Raw genomic sequence first — 20,959 nt, 5'->3', positions numbered from 1 at the left:
CCCGGGAAGTAAAACCTCTTGCAGTATTTCTTCCAGTTGTTTTCTCATAGGAGACCTGTCCTTAGAGAGGCGATGCGCACTGTGTGACCTAAACAGAGACCGGGCGTCCTGACCAGACTTCTTGTGGAGCTAGATGAAGAGTTAGGCTGCCCTTTCCTCAAGGGCGTTGGGATGCATGGATTGGCATGACCTGCAAATGTTGACGTAGTGCATCTCCACCAAGCAGTATAAACAGATTTGATGGGGATCCAAAACAGACCCCTGCAATGTTTGAAACCTAAGGCCTTAGGCGGGGTAGGCCATTTTCCCGTTGAAAAGAAGTAGCATGTTCCCGAAGCGTACAAAGTGCACAGAAAACATGAGTTGAGGTCAGAAGGCGCAGCGCCTCTATATACTGACCCCGATGCCCTGTCTGGTGCTGGGTGCATAGAGGCATTGACAGAGGCAATACGAAGCCGCGCTTTGGCCACTGGCGGTAGAAAGGTTTCCAAAGAACACTGCACTGTGGATGGGATTATCAATGATGAGGCATCCATGGGAGGTAGGAATCCATTAAAGTGCAGTCCCCCCTAACCCCCCCTCCCCTCCCCTCCCCTCCCAGGGCTCCTCAGAACTGAGGGAAGCAAGGGGAGGGCGAACTGGCAGTTTAAAAGCTGGTGTCACACTCGGGAGCAGGGCTCTAAAGTTGAAAGGCCAACTGCTGAATGTAGCGGGTTGGAACTGCGGGTCTGAAAAGGAAACTGACCTGTAGCTGCCACATACTTTGAGGACAGCGCCACAATTGGCCTCTCAGCTTCCAAGGCCTGTGGCTGTGCCAAGCCTTCCTCACTGCTCACTGATAGAGCTGGGGCCAGAGAACTGTCGCAGGTCTGTGGCTCTGGGGCCGTCCGTAAGAAAGCTTGCTCAGCTGTGTCAAAGGGAGTGAGGTGGAGAGCCTTCAGGGAGGGAGGCAGGGTGCTACTCTTTTTCCTTTTAGTGCCCCGCAAGGAATCTACAAAAGGTTTTTGCAGTGGGGTGTGGAAGGAGGCCAAGTACTTTCAATGTGGCATCCCTCGTGCCTTGCCCGGTCCACACTCTGCACTGATGATCCATAAGAACAGCACACGGCATGGGAAAATGAGTGTGTGAAATGCACAAGGGGGGCCCCGGGGGGAACGCGAAGCGTTTCCCCCCGGGGAGTATTTTGGCGCTGCACACGGCCAGCGAGTGGCCGTGGGGGTGTAGAGCGCCCCGCCCGGGGTATTTAAGGGATCAGGGAAGGTTCGGGAGGCAGGCGACGGTTAGGACTTGGCGATTGCACAGGTCCCGTTGCCTGTTCCCGAGCCTTCCCTGTGTCCCCTGGGCCTAGTGGCGGTTTAGTGCAGGTGAGATAGGGAGTTTAGTAGCGGAGGGAGGTTAGGTATGTAAAAAAAAAAAAAGTTCGGTTGATTAACAGGGTAGGAGGGGTGCCGTAAATAAGACACCCCTCGTCTTTCCGTTTTCTCCTGCTTCCGCGTCGTTGAAGCGGTAGTGCGCGATCGGGGGGGGCGTGGGGGCGCCGTTTTATTTGGTTAGAGAAAGGTTTACTTCCTGTCCAAACCGCGGTCCGTGTGGGCGTTGGGGCCGAGGGAGGAGCGGAGTGTCTGGGCTCAGCAGCGTTGTCCGCGGGGCGCCTTGGTACTACTTCCTCGCCGCCTGTGAGCGTCAGGTCCGTGTGCGAGGGCGTGTTAAGAAGCGCTCGCTCGCATAGGGGGCTGGGCGGCGTGTTAAAGGAGCCGTGTCCCGTTTGGGCTTGCTGTAGTGCGGTGCGCCCGGGACACAGACAGGTGGCAGTGTGGGCCTGTTAGCAAGTGCTAACTAGGCCAGGCTCCTGGACGTTCAGGACTCCTGCTCCTGGATTGGGTGGTGGGGAGGGAGAGGGTAAAGTAATTAGGGGTAGTTAGGGAGGTATATAATAAAAAAAAAAAAAAAAATTATAATTCATAACTTTCAATTTAGCAGCTAGAAAGGACAAAATAAAAAAAAAAAAATTTTTTTTTCCAGTTTAGGTAGGTTAGTTTAAAATTTGTTGCCTTTATTAATTGGCACTAGTAGGGAGACTTATTGCAGGGTGTCAACTAGGTGGGGTGTGTTTATTGGGGTTTTTTGGGGGCGCTTAGCTCCTTTCAGGTTTGAGGTTTTTCAGGGCCAAAAGGGCTAGTTCACGGGTAGGTCTCGGCTCGGGGGCATTAGGGTGTTTAGGGGAATTTTTAAAGGGTGATATCTGCTGGGCACACCCATTTTAGTGTGCACAATGACAGGCCGGGGGGCGAGCAAGAAGGGGCTGGTGGATGCCGGGGCCCTGAAGAAGGCCCTGGAAATCATTAGCAGGGCAACTAAAGCCCAATTGGAAAGTGCGGTAGGGAAAGTTACGGGAGAGGAAGGGAGCGGTGGGGGCCGGCCGCAGCGCAGAGCGGCGGCAGACGGTGCATTGGCGGCGGTGGTAGCTTGCACCCCTACGGCAGGAAAAGGGGAGATTTGGGAATCTAGGGGCAAGAAGATGAGGAGGGAGATAGACAGGAGGGCAGATGGGGGTTTAATGAGTTCAGGGGGTCAGCCAGAAAGGGAGGAAGGGTATGATAGCTCCAGGGTAGAGGGGAGTTCTCGTGAGGGTAGAGACCGAGGGAACAACAGTGGGGGCAGGGGTGGAGGGCAGGTGGGTGTGGCAGGGCAGAGAGGAAGAGGGGGAACATACCTGCAGAAGAGTGCGGGTGGGAGAAGGAGGGAGAGGTCCCCGTCAATTGAGGAGGGTAGGGTGGGGCGCGGAACGGCCCCCCCGGATAGGAGGAGTGGGGGCGGAGGGCGCTGCGCAGCCCCCGCTGTGCAGATGGAGGTTGAGGGTTTTGGTACGGCCCCTCATCAGTCAACGCAAGGAGAGCCTAGAGGGCACAGCACGGCCCCTAGCAACGAGGATGTCAGGGTGGAGGTCGGAACGCCTCGCCCAAGAGAAGAGGACCAGGCAGAGGTTCCCACAGCCCCGCCGAGAAGACGTCAGGGGAGTGGCGGGGCGGACGCCCCGGGCTCGGAGGAAGATCTGCAAATAATCTCGGGCAGGAGCCCGCATCCTCAATGGTATTTAAGGGGTGATGAAGTTGGTTGGGATGAATATGGGGGGCAATGGGAATTTGAGGATTACAGGGCGGAAAGGGGAAGGGCGGAGGAGAGAAGAAGTTCAAGGTGGGACGGGGAAAGGGAAGTACAAGGGGGTCGGGGCGAAACGGGTCGAGGAAATTATTGGCTGGGCGATTGTGCTGACATGTGTTGTCCCCGCAGCAGGAGCCCTCTGAGAATGGAGAGGAGGAGCAGCGGTGTGGAGGCCAGGCCGCAGATGGCAGGCGTGGAAAGAGGTGAGAGGGAAAGAGAATGGTCATCTGCATGGCAGAGAGGGGTCACAAATAGGGGGTTGGGGGATGACCGGGGTGGTCTACAAGGTGTGTTGAAGGAAGTAGGGGTGCAGGCGTTTGGAGCTGAAGGGGTTGGAAAGAACATTTGCTCAGTGGAGGTCCAAACCGACAAACTGGTGGAGCCATTGGTGCTCGAAGTTCAAGCTGGAAAGAATAAGGAGTGTGAAGTGAAAAGAAAAGAGAAAAAATGGCCATACATGGGGATAACAAAACCATTGGGGGCGCACTTGATGGCAGCGACCAGGGAGAAGATTCAGGCAGGGGAATTTGTGGATGTCTTTAAATTGCTCCATAGGGAAGTGAGAGCAAGGGAGGGGTCTAAGGAGGAAGAGAGGGAACTGGCGTCACGCCCAAGGGTCCCGGTGACTATTGAGAATTGGACGTCGGCGTTTATTATTTATGCCAGTGTGTACTGTGAAAAATTTCTGGAGCGTTGCGTGGCCCTGCTTAAATATATGGACGTAATTAGGAAGGCTTTCACGAGTTTTGGGGGTTTTGCCTGGGTACGCTATGATGAGGAATTCAGAGCGAGAATGGCGGAGGATAGTCAGGTGGTCTGGGGGGAGATAGACATGGATCTTTGGCTGCAATGGATGGCGCCAACGAGGTCTGCCCCGACATTACACACAGCAAGTGGGCTGCCTGTGCCTTACCGGCCCTTTCTTGGTCGCCCCGCCCATGAGGGGGCGGGGGGAGGAGGCGGAGGACAACCCTCAACAGCATGTTGGGCGTTCAATAAAGAAAACTGCACGAGGTGGATGTGCAAATTTAAACACGAGTGCAGCAGGTGTGCGGGTCGGCATCCGGTTACAGATTGTTTTCAGGCAGGGGACAGTGGGTCAGGGCGAGGAGCGGGGCAAGAAAGGGGGGGGGGGAAGGTCCGCATGCCAGGTAAATCGGGGTGTGCTGGTAGGTCGGGCTCAGTTTATCGTAAAGGAGGTGGGGGGCACAAGGTTTGATGAAAGGTTTGTTGGGAGCAAATTAAAGGGGGCAGGAGAAAGGTGAGGAGGAAGATGCGTAGGTAGGGGAGGGCCCAGGGGGGAGGTAACGGTGGAAATTGTTAAGGGAGAGGTAGCTGTCGTTGGGAGGGCAGGGTCGACGGTGGGGAAGCCCTCACGCTTGCCGCACGACAAGGTGAGTAGGCTTCAGGCTGCATGGACGGAGGTGCGGGAGCGCCTCTGGTGCAGCAGGGGGGAAGTGAGGAGATGGGGCTGCATGGACGGGGGTGCACTAGGGCCCCTGGTGCAGCTAAATTTAAAATTAAAAAAAAAAAAAGTGGGGCAGAGAAGCGAAGTGCCGGAAGAGGAATTTATGTGTAATGGTCTGCATGGACGGGGGCGCAGGTTTGGCCCCTGGTGCAGCGGTGGAGAGGAGTAAGGAAGAAAAGGGGCCTGCATGGACGGGGGTGCACTAGGGCCCCTGGTGCAGGCGGGAAAAGGTGGTAATGGATGCGAGGAGCTTGAAGAGTTATATGGAAGGGACTGCATGGACGGGGGCGCAGGTTTGGCCCCTGGTGCAGCGGTGGAGAGGAGTAAGGAAGAAAAGGGGCCTGCATGGACGGGGGTGCATTAGGGCCCCTGGTGCAGGTGGGAAAAAGGTGGTAAGGGATGCGAGGAGCTTGAAGGGTTATATGGAAGGGCCTGCATGGACGGGGGTGCACGTGGGCCCCCGGTGCAGGGGGGACAATGGGTGCGGGGGGACAATGCAGGAATGTAAAGGAATAAACTGGGCACAACAAGTGGAGCAAATGGTTTATTGCTTGTAGGGGAGCGGTTTGCGACTTGTTTTACGTGGGTATTGTTTGGGGGGCTTTCAGGGTTTTGAGTTGGTCGGGGGAAAAGGGGGGGTAGGGGGACTGCAATGGGAAGATGTTCAAATTACAGAAGTAGGTTTAGACATCAAGATTAAAAGGCTAAGTAGGATAAGGAGGGAAGGGACTCTTGGGTTCGGCTGGGTCGTGGGAGCAAGGTCTTATGCCCAGTTTCAGGTGCTAGGGGTATTGCGGAAGGAGTTGGTGGCAGTGGGTGAAAAGGAATAGGTTTTTGGGACTCATTACTTTAGGATGGGCGCAGCATCTGAGGGTACCGGGCTGGGTTTTTTCAGAAGCCGAGGTGAAAAGATTGGGTCGTTGGAGGCTGGCAAATACAAGGGGTACGGCAGGGAGTTTGATGATGGGGATGCTGAAAAGGTGGTTAGGTTTTTGCGGGCCAACTGTTGTTGAAATATTTTGACTTGTCAGTGATTTTGTATTTTCTTTTTCAGATGCTGCGCGAAAGGAAGGGGAGTTGGCGCAAGTTTTGATTTGTTGGCCATTCAATTGTTAAGTGGGCTGGGGAAAGAAGTGGGGGAAAAGGGGTTTGGAAGGTAACAGGGGTGCAGTTACAAGGAAGTGGTGGTGAGACGGCACGGGTTGGGGGGCCTGCGGTGGGATCACCTGCTTCCTATATTGGCAGGGTTGAGGGATGCTTGGGGTTCCAGAGGTGGTGATTATGCATGCAGGGGAGAATGACCTGGTGAGAGATACGGGGTTGGCTCTGCTAAGGAAAATGAAGAGGGACTTAGTGTGGGTGCGGGAAATGTGGCCTCGAGCAGTGGTGGGATGGACTAAGCTGTTGCCGCGATGAGTGTGGAGGGGAGTGAAAAGGGGGGAGCAATAGAACGGGCCAGGAAGGGGATAAACAGAGAAAGGGAAAAATTGTGTGCCTCGGTGGCAGTGCAGGTCATGGACCATAAGGAAATAACATATGAGGGTCTCCTTATCTTTAGAGAGGTGGGGGTACACTTGTCCGTGTATGGGAATAATCACTACCGGGCGGACTGGGGTGCTTGGCTGGGAGAATGGGTAAAAAGTTTGAGGTAGAAAAGTTGGGGGGGGGGGGGGGGTTGGGGCAGAAAGAACTCCTCGGGGGAGGGTTTTTCTGGTGCCGGGGGCATGGCCCCTTTTGATGTGGGGGGAGGGAAGCACAATGGGGGAATGACACGGGAAAGGAGGGGGTGGCGCTGTTTGCACAAGCAGGTCACCCCGGGGGATCAGGTATTGAGCCTGGAGGGGCATGGCCCCTGGGGAGAAAGCGGGACGCCTGGAAAAGGGGCAAGGATACGGTAGGATCCAAGGGATAATTAGGGAGGAATGGGTTATTTAATTATTTAACTGTTGGGGGAAAATGGGAAATGTTTAAGTTATTTAATTGATTGTTCAAATAGCTATTTAGTTTGTTAGGCCATGGAGCCAGTTAAGCGTTCTGATTGTAAGCTTTGGCCTGTCACATTAAAGCGACCTTTTCCACTTTTAAATGAGTCTGGGTTTTTGTGCAGTAAGCCAAAAGGGGGGCCCCGGGGGGAACGCGGAGCGTTTCCCCCCGGGGAGTATTTTGGCGCTGCACACGGCCAGCGAGTGGCCGTGGGGGTGTAGAGCGCCCCGCCCGGGGTATTTAAGGGATCAGGGAAGGTTCGGGAGGCAGGCGACGGTTAGGACTTGGCGATTGTCCCGCCCTCCCACCCCTTCATTTTTGTTTAGGGAAGTTAGTTATGTAATGGGGGGGGACGTTCGTCAGAGGATTATGAGGGGGAGGGGGGGGTTTATGGTTTAGGGGTCTGTTAAGAGGGTAGGGATGGTAGTTTGGTGTGACAGGTCAGGGCATCGGGAAAGGTGTGTGTAATATTGTTGCTGATGTGGCAGGTCAGGCTGGCTGCAGGTCACAGGTAAGAGGAGTTTGGTGTAGAGGGGAGTTTCAAGGGGTCAAAGTTGGTCGGGGTGCCGGGGGCATGGCCCCTTTTGATGTGGGGGGAGGGAAGCACAATGGGGGAATGACACGGGAAAGGAGGGGGTGGCGCTGTTTGCACAAGCAGGTCACCCCGGGGGATCAGGTATTGAGCCTGGAGGGGCATGGCCCCTGGGGAGAAAGCGGGACGCCTGGAAAAGGGGCAAGGATACGGTAGGATCCAAGGGATCATTAGGGAGGAATGGATTATTTAACTGTTGGGGGAAAATGGGAAATGTTTAAGTTATTTAATTGATTGTTCAAATAGCTATTTAGTTTGTTAGGCCATGGAGCCAGTTAAGCGTTCTGATTGTAAGCTTTGGCCTGTCACATTAAAGCGACCTTTTCCACTTTTAAATGAGTCTGGGTTTTTGTGCAGTAAGCCAAAACATACCATTTAAAACGGCTGACGGCAACATATCCTAACCTGGTTTTCAAGTGATAGCATTGATGACGTGTGCTTAGCTTGTCTATCTGGTGTCACAGAGAAGACCTTGGTGGAATACATCTCATTTGCTGGTAGTCATCCGGTTACAATCCTGTATAACAATCAGTAACGATGGTGGAGCTAGCCAAATATATTATAAAAAGTTGTCTAGTTCTCATACCATTACATTATATGTAAAAAACACTTTGTTACTGCTCTGCTCAGCTAATGGTAAATATAACAAGCATATTCTGAGCTGCACCCTGCTCCTCGCCGGAGGATAACAACTGCTTTCTATCAAAAACTGACAAATTGCTCTGCATTCAATGACCTTCCCCTTTCTTTACCTAAGGCTCATTATTATGCAGAGGCTGGACAGTCCCTGCCCAGAAGTCTGCCCCTGCCCCGCAAGCAAACTATATTGCCGGTGATGGGAGTATAAATCTGTAACATACCACCAATAACAATAGGACTTAACAACAAAGTATGTCGTGTCAGGAGGGCATGAATGAACCACACACAAAGACAGGGAGAAAGAAAACAAAAAATAATTTTAAAAATACAAAAAAGAGTTGCATTTTGCATATGATTTTAGGATAAAGTTGCACATGATCTCACTAACATTGTACTGATGTATTCGTGTTTTTTGTCACTGTCTAAACAAGGCAAAAACTTGTGAAACACTAAAAAAATAATTTCACCACAACAAGCCAAAAAAGATAACTTTCCATAATGCAGATAAAAACATATAGGGAGCTATTTAAAGCCATCGTAGCAGACACCTATTTTTTTTTTTTTTTAGAAAAGAATAAAACGTCATAGTGTAATAATACCAAAAAGAAATTTCAAATACGCAACAGGGAAAGTCCTACATAGGCAGGAGATAAACCTGACCAAGTATTTTTTAAACATTTAGGCTATAATGGTTGTTGTGAATCTCAAAGGCGTGAACTTCATACCGGGTAGGACGGGGACATCGAAAAACAACAGCATTCAACAAACATCCTGTCTGAAACTACAACCAGCACAGACCACACCGGTGATGAAAGACTTCATCATTTGACCCCATATTTTCTCCCCAATTACCTCCACCCCACATTTTGTCTGCAAATGTACCCAACCACCAATGTGCCTGAAATCCACTATTACACAACAAAAAATGGTAGAAAAAAGTATAAGGATAGGTTTAGAGTAAAAATAAGAAACACAGGGCTTGAAACAAAGTAGTAGAAAGGGACAGTAAATGATGGGAAATAAGCTGCAAAAAGGAGGAGCGTGAGGGTCTCCCTTCTGCAGCAGTAAAAAGGGAAAATAAACAAACAAGCTATTTGGAAAAGAAGAGGCATAAAAAAATAGCAAAAAGCCAAAATTGGGCACATAAACGTAAGGCAGAAGAACCCATTAGGAACCTTCACCTGCAACTTATTCAACAATGGTTTCCCCTAAACTTGCATATGGGTGATCAAGGCTTTCCCACAGTCCAATCTCAAAAAGAAACCACACTGCTGTGGCCAAGACTTTAAATAGATTTCAAAGGAGCAAGCACTCAACAACATGCTAACAAGGAGGCCTGGTAAGAAATGTTTCTGCCCTGGTCGCCACACAGGCACCCTAGGTCCCCTAAGAACCAAATTATCCCCAGCTGCTCTTCCAACTGACGGGCGCAGGATGCTTGAAACCATCCAGAATGCCGCAGCTAATCCTATTCTCCACTGAACTTCACAGAGACGTGCCTTAAATCAGTTTAAATCATGGGTAGAAGAAATTAAGATGAGATGAAATGTCATCCGTGAACACTGACCGTGGAAATAGATTCACCTAGCAGCAAGCCCATAAGCAGTTCTTTTAAGATGGCGGACAGAAATGACAGCAACACGCATCCCAACTCAAGTGGCACTACGCTGCAGCCCTTTGTTTCTACGCCAGTGTTTAGAGCCATCTACTCCATCACAACCGTCGCAGGCAGTGATCTGCCTAGAAGGCGTGTGCAGGACCAGATTCAGAAATGTACTATGCATGCCCCACTAAGGTACTGCCCACAAAAAAATAGGTCCAGTGCCCCCTCCCTCAAAAACTGGAAAATCCCTGCTATCTTTGAAAGGTTGTTAGTACTTTCAATGGCGATGCCCAAAGTTGGTGGCAGCCATCTTGAAATCCTGCATGTTTCCAGGCTGGTCCTGTTAAATCAGATTAAGTTTGTGGCAACCTTGCGTGTATGTGGACTGGAAAAGCACATGGACATGAATGGATTTAAGCTTGAGCGCTGCATATGCTCGCACATTCTAATGTGGCTCTCCACCGGCTTACAACCCTGCCATCAGACATGACCAATGGCCATGTTTTTGGGAAGGGGCAGTGGAAAGTATTACTGACGTTAATCGCAGGGATAATTTGACTAATGCTGAAAGCTCACCAATTCTTACCTAAACCAGCAGCATTGGGAACGAACAAAAGGAACATTTGCTCACCTTCATGAGTTCAGTGCAAGATTTCAAAATTCTGTAAAGAAAAAACAAATAATGTATCGTAAAACCAGTGCAATCATGGGGGTCAAGTAGAGGATTCGTAACAAGCACTATTTTGAGACGTTTCATTAATGGGCCTCAGAGAAAATGACGAGTGAGATGAAGACTATGGATTTAGGAGGATGGGAATAGAAACAGCCCTGTAGAAAATGTCTTTCAGATCCGGGGGCGAGAGTGAGGGACTTCTGTGTCCCCCAAGGAGCTAACCTGTGCAGCCATCTCCCTAGTGTGCCATCCACCGTATCAGCCGCCATGCGGAGGCTGCATCCAGGAAGTGGTTCTGCTGGGGGAGATCAGAGTGCAACGAAGGGATGTACCACTACTGCCAGCTTTAAAAGGGGGTAAGGCTCAGGAAGAGGACGAGACAGAGTGTAAGACAGTGACTTGCCAGGTGTTGAGGGGCAATCTGGGCACCACAAAATGAGATCCTAAGAAAGGGGTCCACAACTGAGAAAGGAAGTGGGTAGACTAGAAATGTGAAAATCAAAATAAATCAGAACTAAAAATGTAAATGCCAGTGGAAACACTGAACAGCTAAATGTTTGAGACTGTGAAGTCTGCAGTGCATCAACTGATACCATATTGGCTACATAGCATGGGCCAGTTGATCAAACCTAGAGCAAAACACGAATTATAGGAGTCAAACAACAAGTAAAGACAGACATGAATAGGTTACCCATCGCAACTGTGGCTCTCAGCAGTTCCGGAGCATCACAGACATCAATGTCTAAACCTGCTGTGCACGACTGGGTGTGTAGCATCCTTAGAGTGCCGCGCCCCTCTGCAAGCTGCACATCTTAGACCAGTTCACCTTTGATAACACCCCTGGCATTTTTACCCTACTAATGTTACTCCACTCTTACTGGATTCCTGTGTCAATGTATTCCATCATTCAAATATGAAAGTGCTGGAAACACACAGTATCATCAAGTGTTGGATTGTGGTACGCTCGGAGGAAAAGAACAGAGCAAAAGCATACACAACTTGATCTCGCCCAGGATCACTCCTGAAATCAAACTCTCCCCCTTGAAGTCTGCAAATTGATACCTTGAAAGAAAATGAAAACGTGCAATTGTCTTCCAAACACAATGTTTGCCCAATCTGCTGTTGTCGAGAGAATTGGGAGAACGCTGGCACAAAAAGACCTGCAAGAGGATTTGCACGCTCTCTTACAACCTCCCATGTCCATAGCGTGCCCATTAATCCTTACCAAGGGAAGGTTTGCATATGCAAACATACTGCTAACATCTCAACTATGTGCTCAAATCCTTTAGTAAAAGATGATCACAGATTTAGGGAAATCTAGCAGACCGGGAATGTTTTTTAGAGCCCTTGACAGGGAACCAATTGCCTAATTTTAGTTTGAGCAAAAGATGATCACAGATATAGGCAAATCTAGCAGGCCGGGAATGTTTTCTAGAGCCCTTGACAGGGAACCAATTGCCGTATTTTAGTTTGAGCAAAAGATGATCCCAGATATAGGGAAATCTAGCAGGTCGGGAATGTTTTTTAGAGCCCTTGACAGGGAACCAATTGCCTAATTTTAGTTTGAGCAAAAGATGATCACAGATATAGGCAAATCTAGCAGACCGGGAATGTTTTTTAGAGCCCTTGACAGGGAACCAATTGCCTAATTTTAGTTTGAGCAAAAGATGATCACAGATATAGGCAAATCTAGCAGGCCGGGAATGTTTTCTAGAGCCCTTGACAGGGAACCAATTGCCGTATTTTAGTTTGAGCAAAAGATGATCCCAGATGTAGGGAAATCTAGCAGGCCGGGAATGTTTTCTAGAGCCCTTGACAGGGAACCAATTGTCTAATTTTAGTTTGAGCAAAAGATGATCACAGATATAGGCAAATCTAGCAGGCCGGGAATGTTTTCTAGAGCCCTTGACAGGGAACCAATTGCCTAATTTTAGTTTGAGCTAGAGTAATATTTATTTCTTTTTAGATCATTGGCATAGTGCAGATCTGCCGCTAAGGACAGCAGAGGCTTTATGTTGGAGGATATTTCCAGATGGTGCTCTAAAAAAGAGCCTGTATTGTACTGGGGCATTGTTGGTATACATGGATGTACCGAGAACCGCATGGGGTGTAGTTTAGGCTAAATTAAAGAACACATTGCATGTGATGGGGAGGGCCGGTGGAGACTTCCAATTAGGACTGGTATGCTTCATCAAGGAGTTCTTTTTTTGGATTAAATGCATGCACAAGTTAGGACACTAAGACAACACCATTTTTGGATAAGTGCGGAAGTAGAGATTATAATCAAGGACTTGTGGTTCCAAAATCATCAATTAAGACACTGATTTTCACTTTACCAACCAAGTTCAAATTATTGACTAGCTCTCATGCAAGAAGCACCTTTTGTTTAGAAACCAATCATAAGAGGATTACTATCAGTTGCAGAACAAATGTCTTGGAATGATCAAAACCTAAAAAATAATGTATGTTTTAAATGCCATTTTCAGAGAGTGTCACTTTAAACAAGTTCATGCAAACCCGCATTTTTCTGCTACATTACATACTTTGCATTCAAAATTACAGAAAAGGAAAAACGTTATAAAAGGAAAAACGTTAGAGCCTAAAACAACGTTGCAGAACATCTTGTCCAAAGAGCACATACACTAGTGATAGGCAGAGTAACATTAACAGCCTGCACGTTGGAGAATGTACGCCATTAGTACCCAGTAAAGGGACAATCACCGGCAGCAACAGATCCGAACTCCGTGTCCCGTGGTGTTCTTTTGTTTTCTTCCTCAGGCCGCCATTGAAGGGGAGAAGGGACTATGTGTAGTCCCTTCGCTCTAATTCATGACAGCCATGTTTTTTTTCTTCACATAGCTTTTCAATGGCGACTATGGAAGGGGAGAAGTGACTACGTGTAGTCCCTTCTCCCCTTTCATGGTGGCCATTTTGTTTGTTTACTTTTTTCCTTTACCTAGCAATGGCCACCATGGAAAAGGAGAAGTAGTCCCTCCTCCTCAAGCCCTTGTGGCCATTTATTTCACTCTTTTTTCTCGAGTTGAGAAACAGGTGCGATACTGTTTCTCAACTCGACATAAAACGGCTATTTGTACCCCGGTACGACATGCCAGGGGACTAATTGCAATAGAACCTGAGGAGAGGGGCATTACAGGTCTGGTAATGTCCCCGGGGCAGGGCTACATTAAAGCTCTTGGTTCGCTTGGGCTCTAACTACCGCCACGGGGGCATTACCAGACCGGTAATGCCCCCTTCCTCAGGTTCTATTGCTTCAGTAGTTTGTATTAGTGAATGGATTTCGAACATATACAATGAGCAACTGGGTTTTCTAAATAGAAGGACTTCACATAGTAGTTTACTTTTAAAATAATACATATTTGGTACGTGTCTTTTTTTCCCTCTCGCAGAGCTTAAATTACCACCAGTTTGGAGGAGGCATGGGCACACTTCACAAGAGTAAAATCAGGAGAGATCTGCAATTTAACAAACATTTTAAGTTGCAAAGCTCTAAAACCTAGAATGTGGCATGTGTGGGTGCAGAGCTGGCGAATGACGTTAGTTATTGGCCTTTATATGACTCATGTGACTGAACCCCAGACAGCACTTATGCAGGGTAAGTAATAACAGCATGTATTACCGACCTGCTCCAAAGGCAAAGACATTATGTTGGGATATAAATGCGCTAATATTAGCGCCGCCCTCTTCCTCCGGGTCCTCTCCGAGGCAGTTGTCTGTAGTTAGAGGGTTTCGGCTGAGGACGTGTACACGCAGTTAAAGGCTGCATTCCGAAAATCCCAATTGGAGGTCCAACTCTCAACATTCAATGAGTGGCCTTAGACGGCCAACATGGAAAATTGTGTGTCACAAATGGCTTCACATAGGTGTCTTTTCTAAGAAACTGCAGCAGGCAGTTTTCGCACGTTCCATTTATTTTTCAATCAGAAATACCCAACACCAAAATTGCTCAACTCGGTCTCTTACGCAAGCCACAGAGCATTGTAGGGCCCCCTTAAGCTTCAATGATTCCTAGCAAAATATCAGGGCATTGTCAGAACCTAAAGGAAGTGTCACTTTCAATGTGGCTTCCTCAGACAAAGGTAACATTACTCAAAGCCAATCAAAAATCAAAGACATATTTTGAAAGTTCAAGCAGATCCTCATACCTACTGGCCATAAAGCATGATGTTTGAATTAACGTACCTCTCGTTTACTTCAAGTTTTACTCCAGAGCTTCCTTGCCTGGCCTGGTTCATCATTTCCTATTTACAATAAAAGAAAGGACATGCTTGAAACACGATAAAGGGAACGGTGTTCCTCTTGCTTTGGCTGCACAAACATTACAAAGCAACAACCATAACGTGACTTCCAGACACCTTTAAATATTCACCATGGACTTCCTTCAGTTCAGTACAGTACAGTACAACAGATAGCTGAAATATCTGGAAGAATTCTGCTATTGATGACAGAAGAATGAACCTTGGGCACATACACTAAATATGGAAAGGTTTTATTTCAGCTATGAGGCCATCCCAGATTTTCCTCCTAAAAGTAATGGCGGACATTCAAAATGGCGGACTTGGAAAATGGTTAATCTGCTCTTTTGTATGTGATCTGATGCTGTTACTTCCATATTAAATGTGATTTTCTGTGAATTTATGTTTGTGTGTGCAAAACATCCAATAGTTCATAAAAATGCATACACAAAACAAGGGTGTGAAGAGAGTAGTGTAATATTATAATTCTATTGTTCACAGATTAAAGCGTTTGTATGACAAATTAAGAAGAAAAGGAAGATAAAAATATGGAGAAAGTACATAAAATGGTGAATCCATTCAAGCCTGATACTTCTAGAAAAACAGTAGAACAAGTGTTTTTCATCTGCCAAGAAGACAATTCAAAGGTTCTTTGCTGTCCAGCAGGGACTAAACGAGATACAGGGGGGGGCGGGTTATAAGACGATATGCAATCTGCTTGTTAACCAAGGACAATTAATCTGTCGCATCTGGATGAAGGTGGAGGTATCAAGGCAACATTGGTACAAACATTGGTGCAACAAAAATCTCAGTTTCACGAATCATGTAGATTGCAATTCAATGAAACAAAACTACAAAGAGCAGAGAAAAGGAAGATATCACCAGCAGATAATGCTGATAGCTATATAAAATTCACTTGCCTGAATGTTCAAGAAAACTTTTCATTGTATACAAAACTAATATGCTTTTTTGTGACAGGCCTGCACCAGCTGGAAGATCATTGTGTGCAGCATCTATATTCAGCCTTGATAATCGCATTTGTCACTGTGCCCTTAAACTAGAAGACAAACCCCTTCTTGCTAAACTGAGCGCACACAATCTTATTTCACAAGATGACATCTGCCATATTCATTGCCTCGTATTATCGCAAGAAACAAAAAACACAAGAAACTCTGATGAACCTAATTAACCATGGTATTGCATAACTTATATCATACATCGCAGATGCTCGAATGGACAATGAAATTGCACCCATAATTAAACTTGTTGACGTATGAAATCTGTACAGCATGAGGATGAAACAACTTGGCAGTAATCTTTCAGGACACACACATTCCATAAAACCAGTGGTTGAAGTGTACAAAAAGAAGTAGTGGAGCTATGTTCCCTACTGGTCTGCACCGCTCCCCGCAAACCCCATCGCCACACCCCCTCCTATGCACAATATAAACCCCCAAATGCATGCGCCTGCAGTTTAAGAGAATGTTTAGTGCACTGCACTGAAAGTGCAAGTTTCAACTGCTTCCTACACTTTTATTTTAAAACGAAACCGTTCCGGAACGGTTTCTTTTTGAAATAAAAGTATAGGAACGGTAAAACTTCATTAAAAGAAGTAGAGGAGCACCGCTCCTGCCCACTTTGACCACTGCATAAAACTGAAAAACAGGATACTTGCTAACTTTCCTGACATGGAAGCACATAAGCAAGATAAGCAAGGCCGTCATGTGATGCTTATCTTCTTTAATGATGATATTGGATCTGCACTGAGCAAAGCATGTGAATACGATGCAGATAGTAATGCTGTTCATCTTGCTAAAGCAGCAAATATAGTGAGAAGAGAAAATCACCAACTGATCTTTTCGAAAAACAAGTGTCGGGAAGACTCTGTGCCAGCATCTCTGTTAGCACCGGTTGCTATGGTTACAAACGTCACCAAACATTAAAGCACAGTTACGTTCTTAAACAATGGCACAACCAATCCTCACTGTTGCAGTTACTAATGTACAACAGTTTGGTGAGACATCGGGAGACTGAATCTGAAAGAGCCTTTAGGCACAACCGAGAACGGGAAACTCCATTGACGATCTGCTTCGGTATTTTAATCCATACAAGAACTCGCAAGCGTGAACTTGTTGAAAGCCTGCACAAGCTCGGGTTAAGCATATCATATGACCATGTGCTACACATCTCATCAGAACTTGGCAATGAAGTATGTCATCACTATCACACGGAAAATGCGCTCATCCATCTTCAGTTAAAGGGAGGGCTTTTCACGACTAGTGCGGTCGACAATATAGATCACAAACTAAGCTCTACCACAGCTCAAGACTTTCCATGGCACAGGAATATCAATATTTCAACATCCAGATGTTAATTTTAAGGGGACTGATAAGAAAAAAGCCTTGTGCCGAGAAAGTGACTAAACATCTTCCTGGGTGCTACACCAGCATCCCCCCTATTCCTCCTACGAAAACTGATTGTGCTCTGCCAACAGTAGAGGAGAAATTAGTAGACTACCAAGTTATGCTGCAAGCTATGGTGAAAGAATACACCTGGCTGAACCATGTAACTGATTCTGGCTAGTGACAACCTACAAAGGGATGACATAATCACCTGGGCAGCATACCATGCAAGTCAACAAGAAAAAAAACCAAAAAGTTGTGAATGAACACTTTCATCCCTGCATCTTCTATTTCCAGACCATGCTATTTCAGTAGCCATGATTCGCCATTCAATGGATATTGTGACGACAGCAGTTTTAATCCTGGACAGATTCCAATCATTACGTTTGACCAGCGACTCCATGCATTGGCAAAACAAAAATGGTGGAACTGGCCAACAACTCATGGTGGCAATCAATTCATTGTAATATTTGGTTGGTTGCATGTTAAGATGGCAGTTTGCAAGGTTCTTGGCAATCTCTTGAATGCAAGTAGGCAGACTGGAGCACTTGTTCGGGCTGACATTTCCACATCTGGAAAAGCAGATCCGTTTATAAAAGGTTCCCATATGACTACTAACCGTAAAGGCTCATCAAATCACAGCCAGTAGGTCTCCATTTACTTCTGCAAAAGGCCTACAATGACTACACCAAAGACAGAGGATAGCAGTGAAGTTAAGGCACTAAGACTGGTGTAAAAAAGAAGTGATGTACCCACCCAATTGGATTCTAGTAAATCATTCTAAAACTAGAACTCCTTTTGATGACTTTTGTAAAAGCGTTAATAGGGGATTTCTAGCTCTACTTGGAGGCACTATCCAAGATTGTTCCCTGGTTCTTTTCCTTGGACCATACTCACTATGCAACATGGATTCATGTCCACTTACAAGATGTGGCTTCACTTAAAAATCGTCACCCTAACAGCTATGCAGTATTCAAGAAAGGAAAGTGAGTGTTTGCTGCCACCGCCACTGATCTGGCCCATGAACAACAGAACTCATCAGTCTCATCAGTCAAAGGTGATGGAGGGGTTGTAGGCCTGACATAAAAAACTCAACTGCTCTGCATCTCTGTATGGTCTCTGGTCCTGAGACGGCCGGCTTTGTCTCTTACTCATGCAATACAAGATATGGGAAACCCATTTAGCGAAACCAGCTATGATCTAATGATCATTTAAAGCAGAAATATAGTACATCCAGCAGTTGCAGAAACATTGTTAAATATTGGAGTTGACCAGTATGTGTTATAGGTCTGCGACAGGCTTATTGATCAAACTAAATGTATCGCAGATCGGTGTCCGGTCAAAGGGTCGACTACAAAGGGTCGAAACAAAAGGATCAATTTTTTTTTTACATTACATTTTGTTTTTGGGTTTTCGTTTAGGGAAAAAAGTGGTTTTTACCACAAAAAACAGGGGTTGGGGGTGGACCCCTCCACCCCCAAAAAAAATGTTTAAAAAAAACCCAACAATTTTTTCGATCCTTTTGTTTTCGGTCCTTTGACCATTTGATCCTTTAGTTGTCGATCCTTTGACCTATAACCTCGCAGATCTTCAGTGAAGTAACCACCATCTCTTCAGCTGTTCTCCAGTTCGTGAAAAGTCAAGTAAACAGTTACAACTGACATCGCTGAGGAATGACCACTGACTATTTTATAGACTCTACATTGCATCACAGATACGTAATCGAGATCTGAAGGATTGCTTTAGACGTGAAATTCCAAGCCTATCCTCCAGCACGGATGAAGTTAGGGAGTCTAAGGACCAGACAAAGTCTAATTTATTGATTTGTTTGAAAGAACTCACATCAGAGGAAAAACACTACTTTCAAGCCAACAGCCCAAATGACCACCCTTGAGATCGCTGTAGTTTTCAACATGCTGTGGCCAGTATTTGCAAAAACATTCAATGATTATGCCAGTACTGTGTTCATATCCTACATCAAATTGCATCTTCAATATGTTGACACAAACAAGCAGGTAACCACAAATACTACCAATGTTCTTTTTATAAATCTAAAAGTTGGCACTGGCTCCATGCTCACACGAAGAAGCAGACACTTGCATCCCACTCCATTTATGTGATGCTGTGCAGCAAGGATATAACAAAGCCGAAATACACACTGTGGTCACCAACGTTGTTCTTGCCATCACATACATTGAGGAAATATGGGTTATATTTGGAGTTAGGAAGAACTTCCGGTTCTTTGCAACTCATGAGTTAGCAAGAGTTTTGGGTCCTGATCATAGTACTGCTTTAATTATGATTCAGGCAATAACTCGGTGTGACACTGTGTCCTTTTTTCAGAGGAAGCGGCAAGAGCACTGTATGCGACACCTGGAATGCATATGGATCAGTCCCCTGCACTTTTTGTGGATTGGGCGACAAGCCTAGTCAGCAGGCAGTAGAAGAAATGCTGAAGCCATTGGAGAGCTTTGTAGTCTTGCTATACGACTGCACTTGCAGCAACAAACATGTTAATGAGGAAAGAAAACACCTATTTACTCAAAAAGGTAAAGCAACTGACAATCTACCTCTGACGCAAGATGCGCTCGTTCTGCATACAAAAAAGCTGTCTAACCGGCAAATTACTTCTGGGCCCAAACAATTGTTTCAAAACCACAGTTTCCATCGGCAAGTGATTGGGGGTGGAAGAAGAAGGATGAAGGTTGATTGGAAATATCCCGGACAACCCTACCAGAGGCTATGCAAGCTTGCAGGAACTCTTACGATGTGGCTGCAAGAAAGGCTGCACACTACAGTGTACTGCTCTTATTTCTTGTGGTGCTCTTTGTTGTACTGACTAAAATAAGGGGAGGGTAATGATTACCAATCTGTTTGAGGAATATTTTCAATATTCATTCAGTAATTAACAATAACATCGAAATCAGTAATATAAGACACTGTATTTATATTCCATAATCATCAAGAATAGTTAATGGTTTTGTTTTTCTTTCCTTGACAAAATCAATGAATGTATATATTCTGCTATAAATTATGAAAAAAAACATTATTTACTATTAGGCTTCATTTATAGTTCTAATGGTTACAATAGGCATCGCATGACCACAAGTAAATGATTGAACAATTAAATGATTGAACAATGAAAATCTACAATAATCAAGATACCTAAATGCCAACTAGTCGCTATTTCTAAAAATGGATGTCAACTTTGTTACAGGAAAAATTTGAGCTGGCCCCATAGCCAAAAATGTTAATTATGGTGTGGCCTAAAAGTGTGCCGAAACTCATGTCATTGACACAATTGTTTCACCCATCTGCAGTACTTGTAAACATTTTTCAAGGTATTTTGCTCTATTCTTATTCAGCTCATATTTGCACCTAGTCAACCATGTTTGGTTCACATAAATGAGATCCAGTTGTCACCCAGCTGATGACATTGTTTCTGAAGACAAACCCACACGCTAGATAAGGGGGGGGGGGGGAGACACCTGAAGCCTCCCTTCTTAGGGTACACACAGAAGAGAGATCACCCAGCAAGCCAGGGTCTCAAAGACTGGCAAGGCTATGGTGGAGCATGTTGGGCACGGTCAGTGTTAATAAGTCATCAGTGGACGGTTTCCCCTTCTCTTCTTGGAATTGCAACAAGTCATTCAGTTAAGCTTGCATTTCAAATTTCTGTGGTCCCAATCTGTTAGCAATTACTTCCTGGCCAGCTAAGCAGATGAAGTAAGACAGGTTACTGCCTAGCGTGCACACGTGTCGCGATCCAGGCGTCAACTGCTACATTCTCCTTAATGTGGAGGAAATGGTGACACTTCCTTGTTGCCTCTGGATTGAACACATGGGTATGCGGAATGATTGAGGGAGGAGATTGCTGACAGCAGTAAAAAGCACCAGATGCAAAAAAGGGTTGGTGTAGCAAAGGCTAAGCAAAGAACAGCAGCACTGGAACCATGGATGTGATAAACAGGAAGAGTAACAGTTAAAAGGCAAATTCGGCAAATTCTTTCCTGCAGGAATACTACTAGTCACCTAACAAGGAAAGGCTTGGCAAGCCTAGTGGTCTGGGAATCCTCTCAGTCATCCACCTAAAGGAAATGAATAGTTATAAAAAAAAAACATAAAAACATCATAGATCGGGTAAACAAACCTGCAATCGTCCAAGGTCTGATCCAATCTCACTT

The 20,959-nt window shown here is 46.3% G+C and overlaps 1 protein-coding gene across 1 annotated transcript in view; it reads right to left on the bottom strand.

The window, feature by feature from the left end:
• Positions 1-20,959, bottom strand: part of HIP1R (huntingtin interacting protein 1 related) — a 541,423-nt gene that overhangs the window by 48,853 nt on the left and 471,611 nt on the right. The window contains exons 24-25 of the mRNA XM_069619635.1: positions 14,321-14,379; positions 10,079-10,109 (exon numbers count right to left, since the gene is read on the bottom strand). Of these exons, the coding sequence (XP_069475736.1) occupies positions 10,079-10,109; positions 14,321-14,379 (90 nt within the window). The remainder of the gene's footprint in view (positions 1-10,078; positions 10,110-14,320; positions 14,380-20,959) is intronic.

Source organism: Ambystoma mexicanum, chromosome 10 (genome assembly GCF_040938575.1).
Source record: "Ambystoma mexicanum isolate Mex_15411 chromosome 10, UKY_AmexF1_1, whole genome shotgun sequence".
Classification (NCBI taxonomy): domain Eukaryota; kingdom Metazoa; phylum Chordata; class Amphibia; order Caudata; family Ambystomatidae; genus Ambystoma; species Ambystoma mexicanum.
This window is presented reverse-complemented; position numbering and strand designations above follow the sequence as displayed.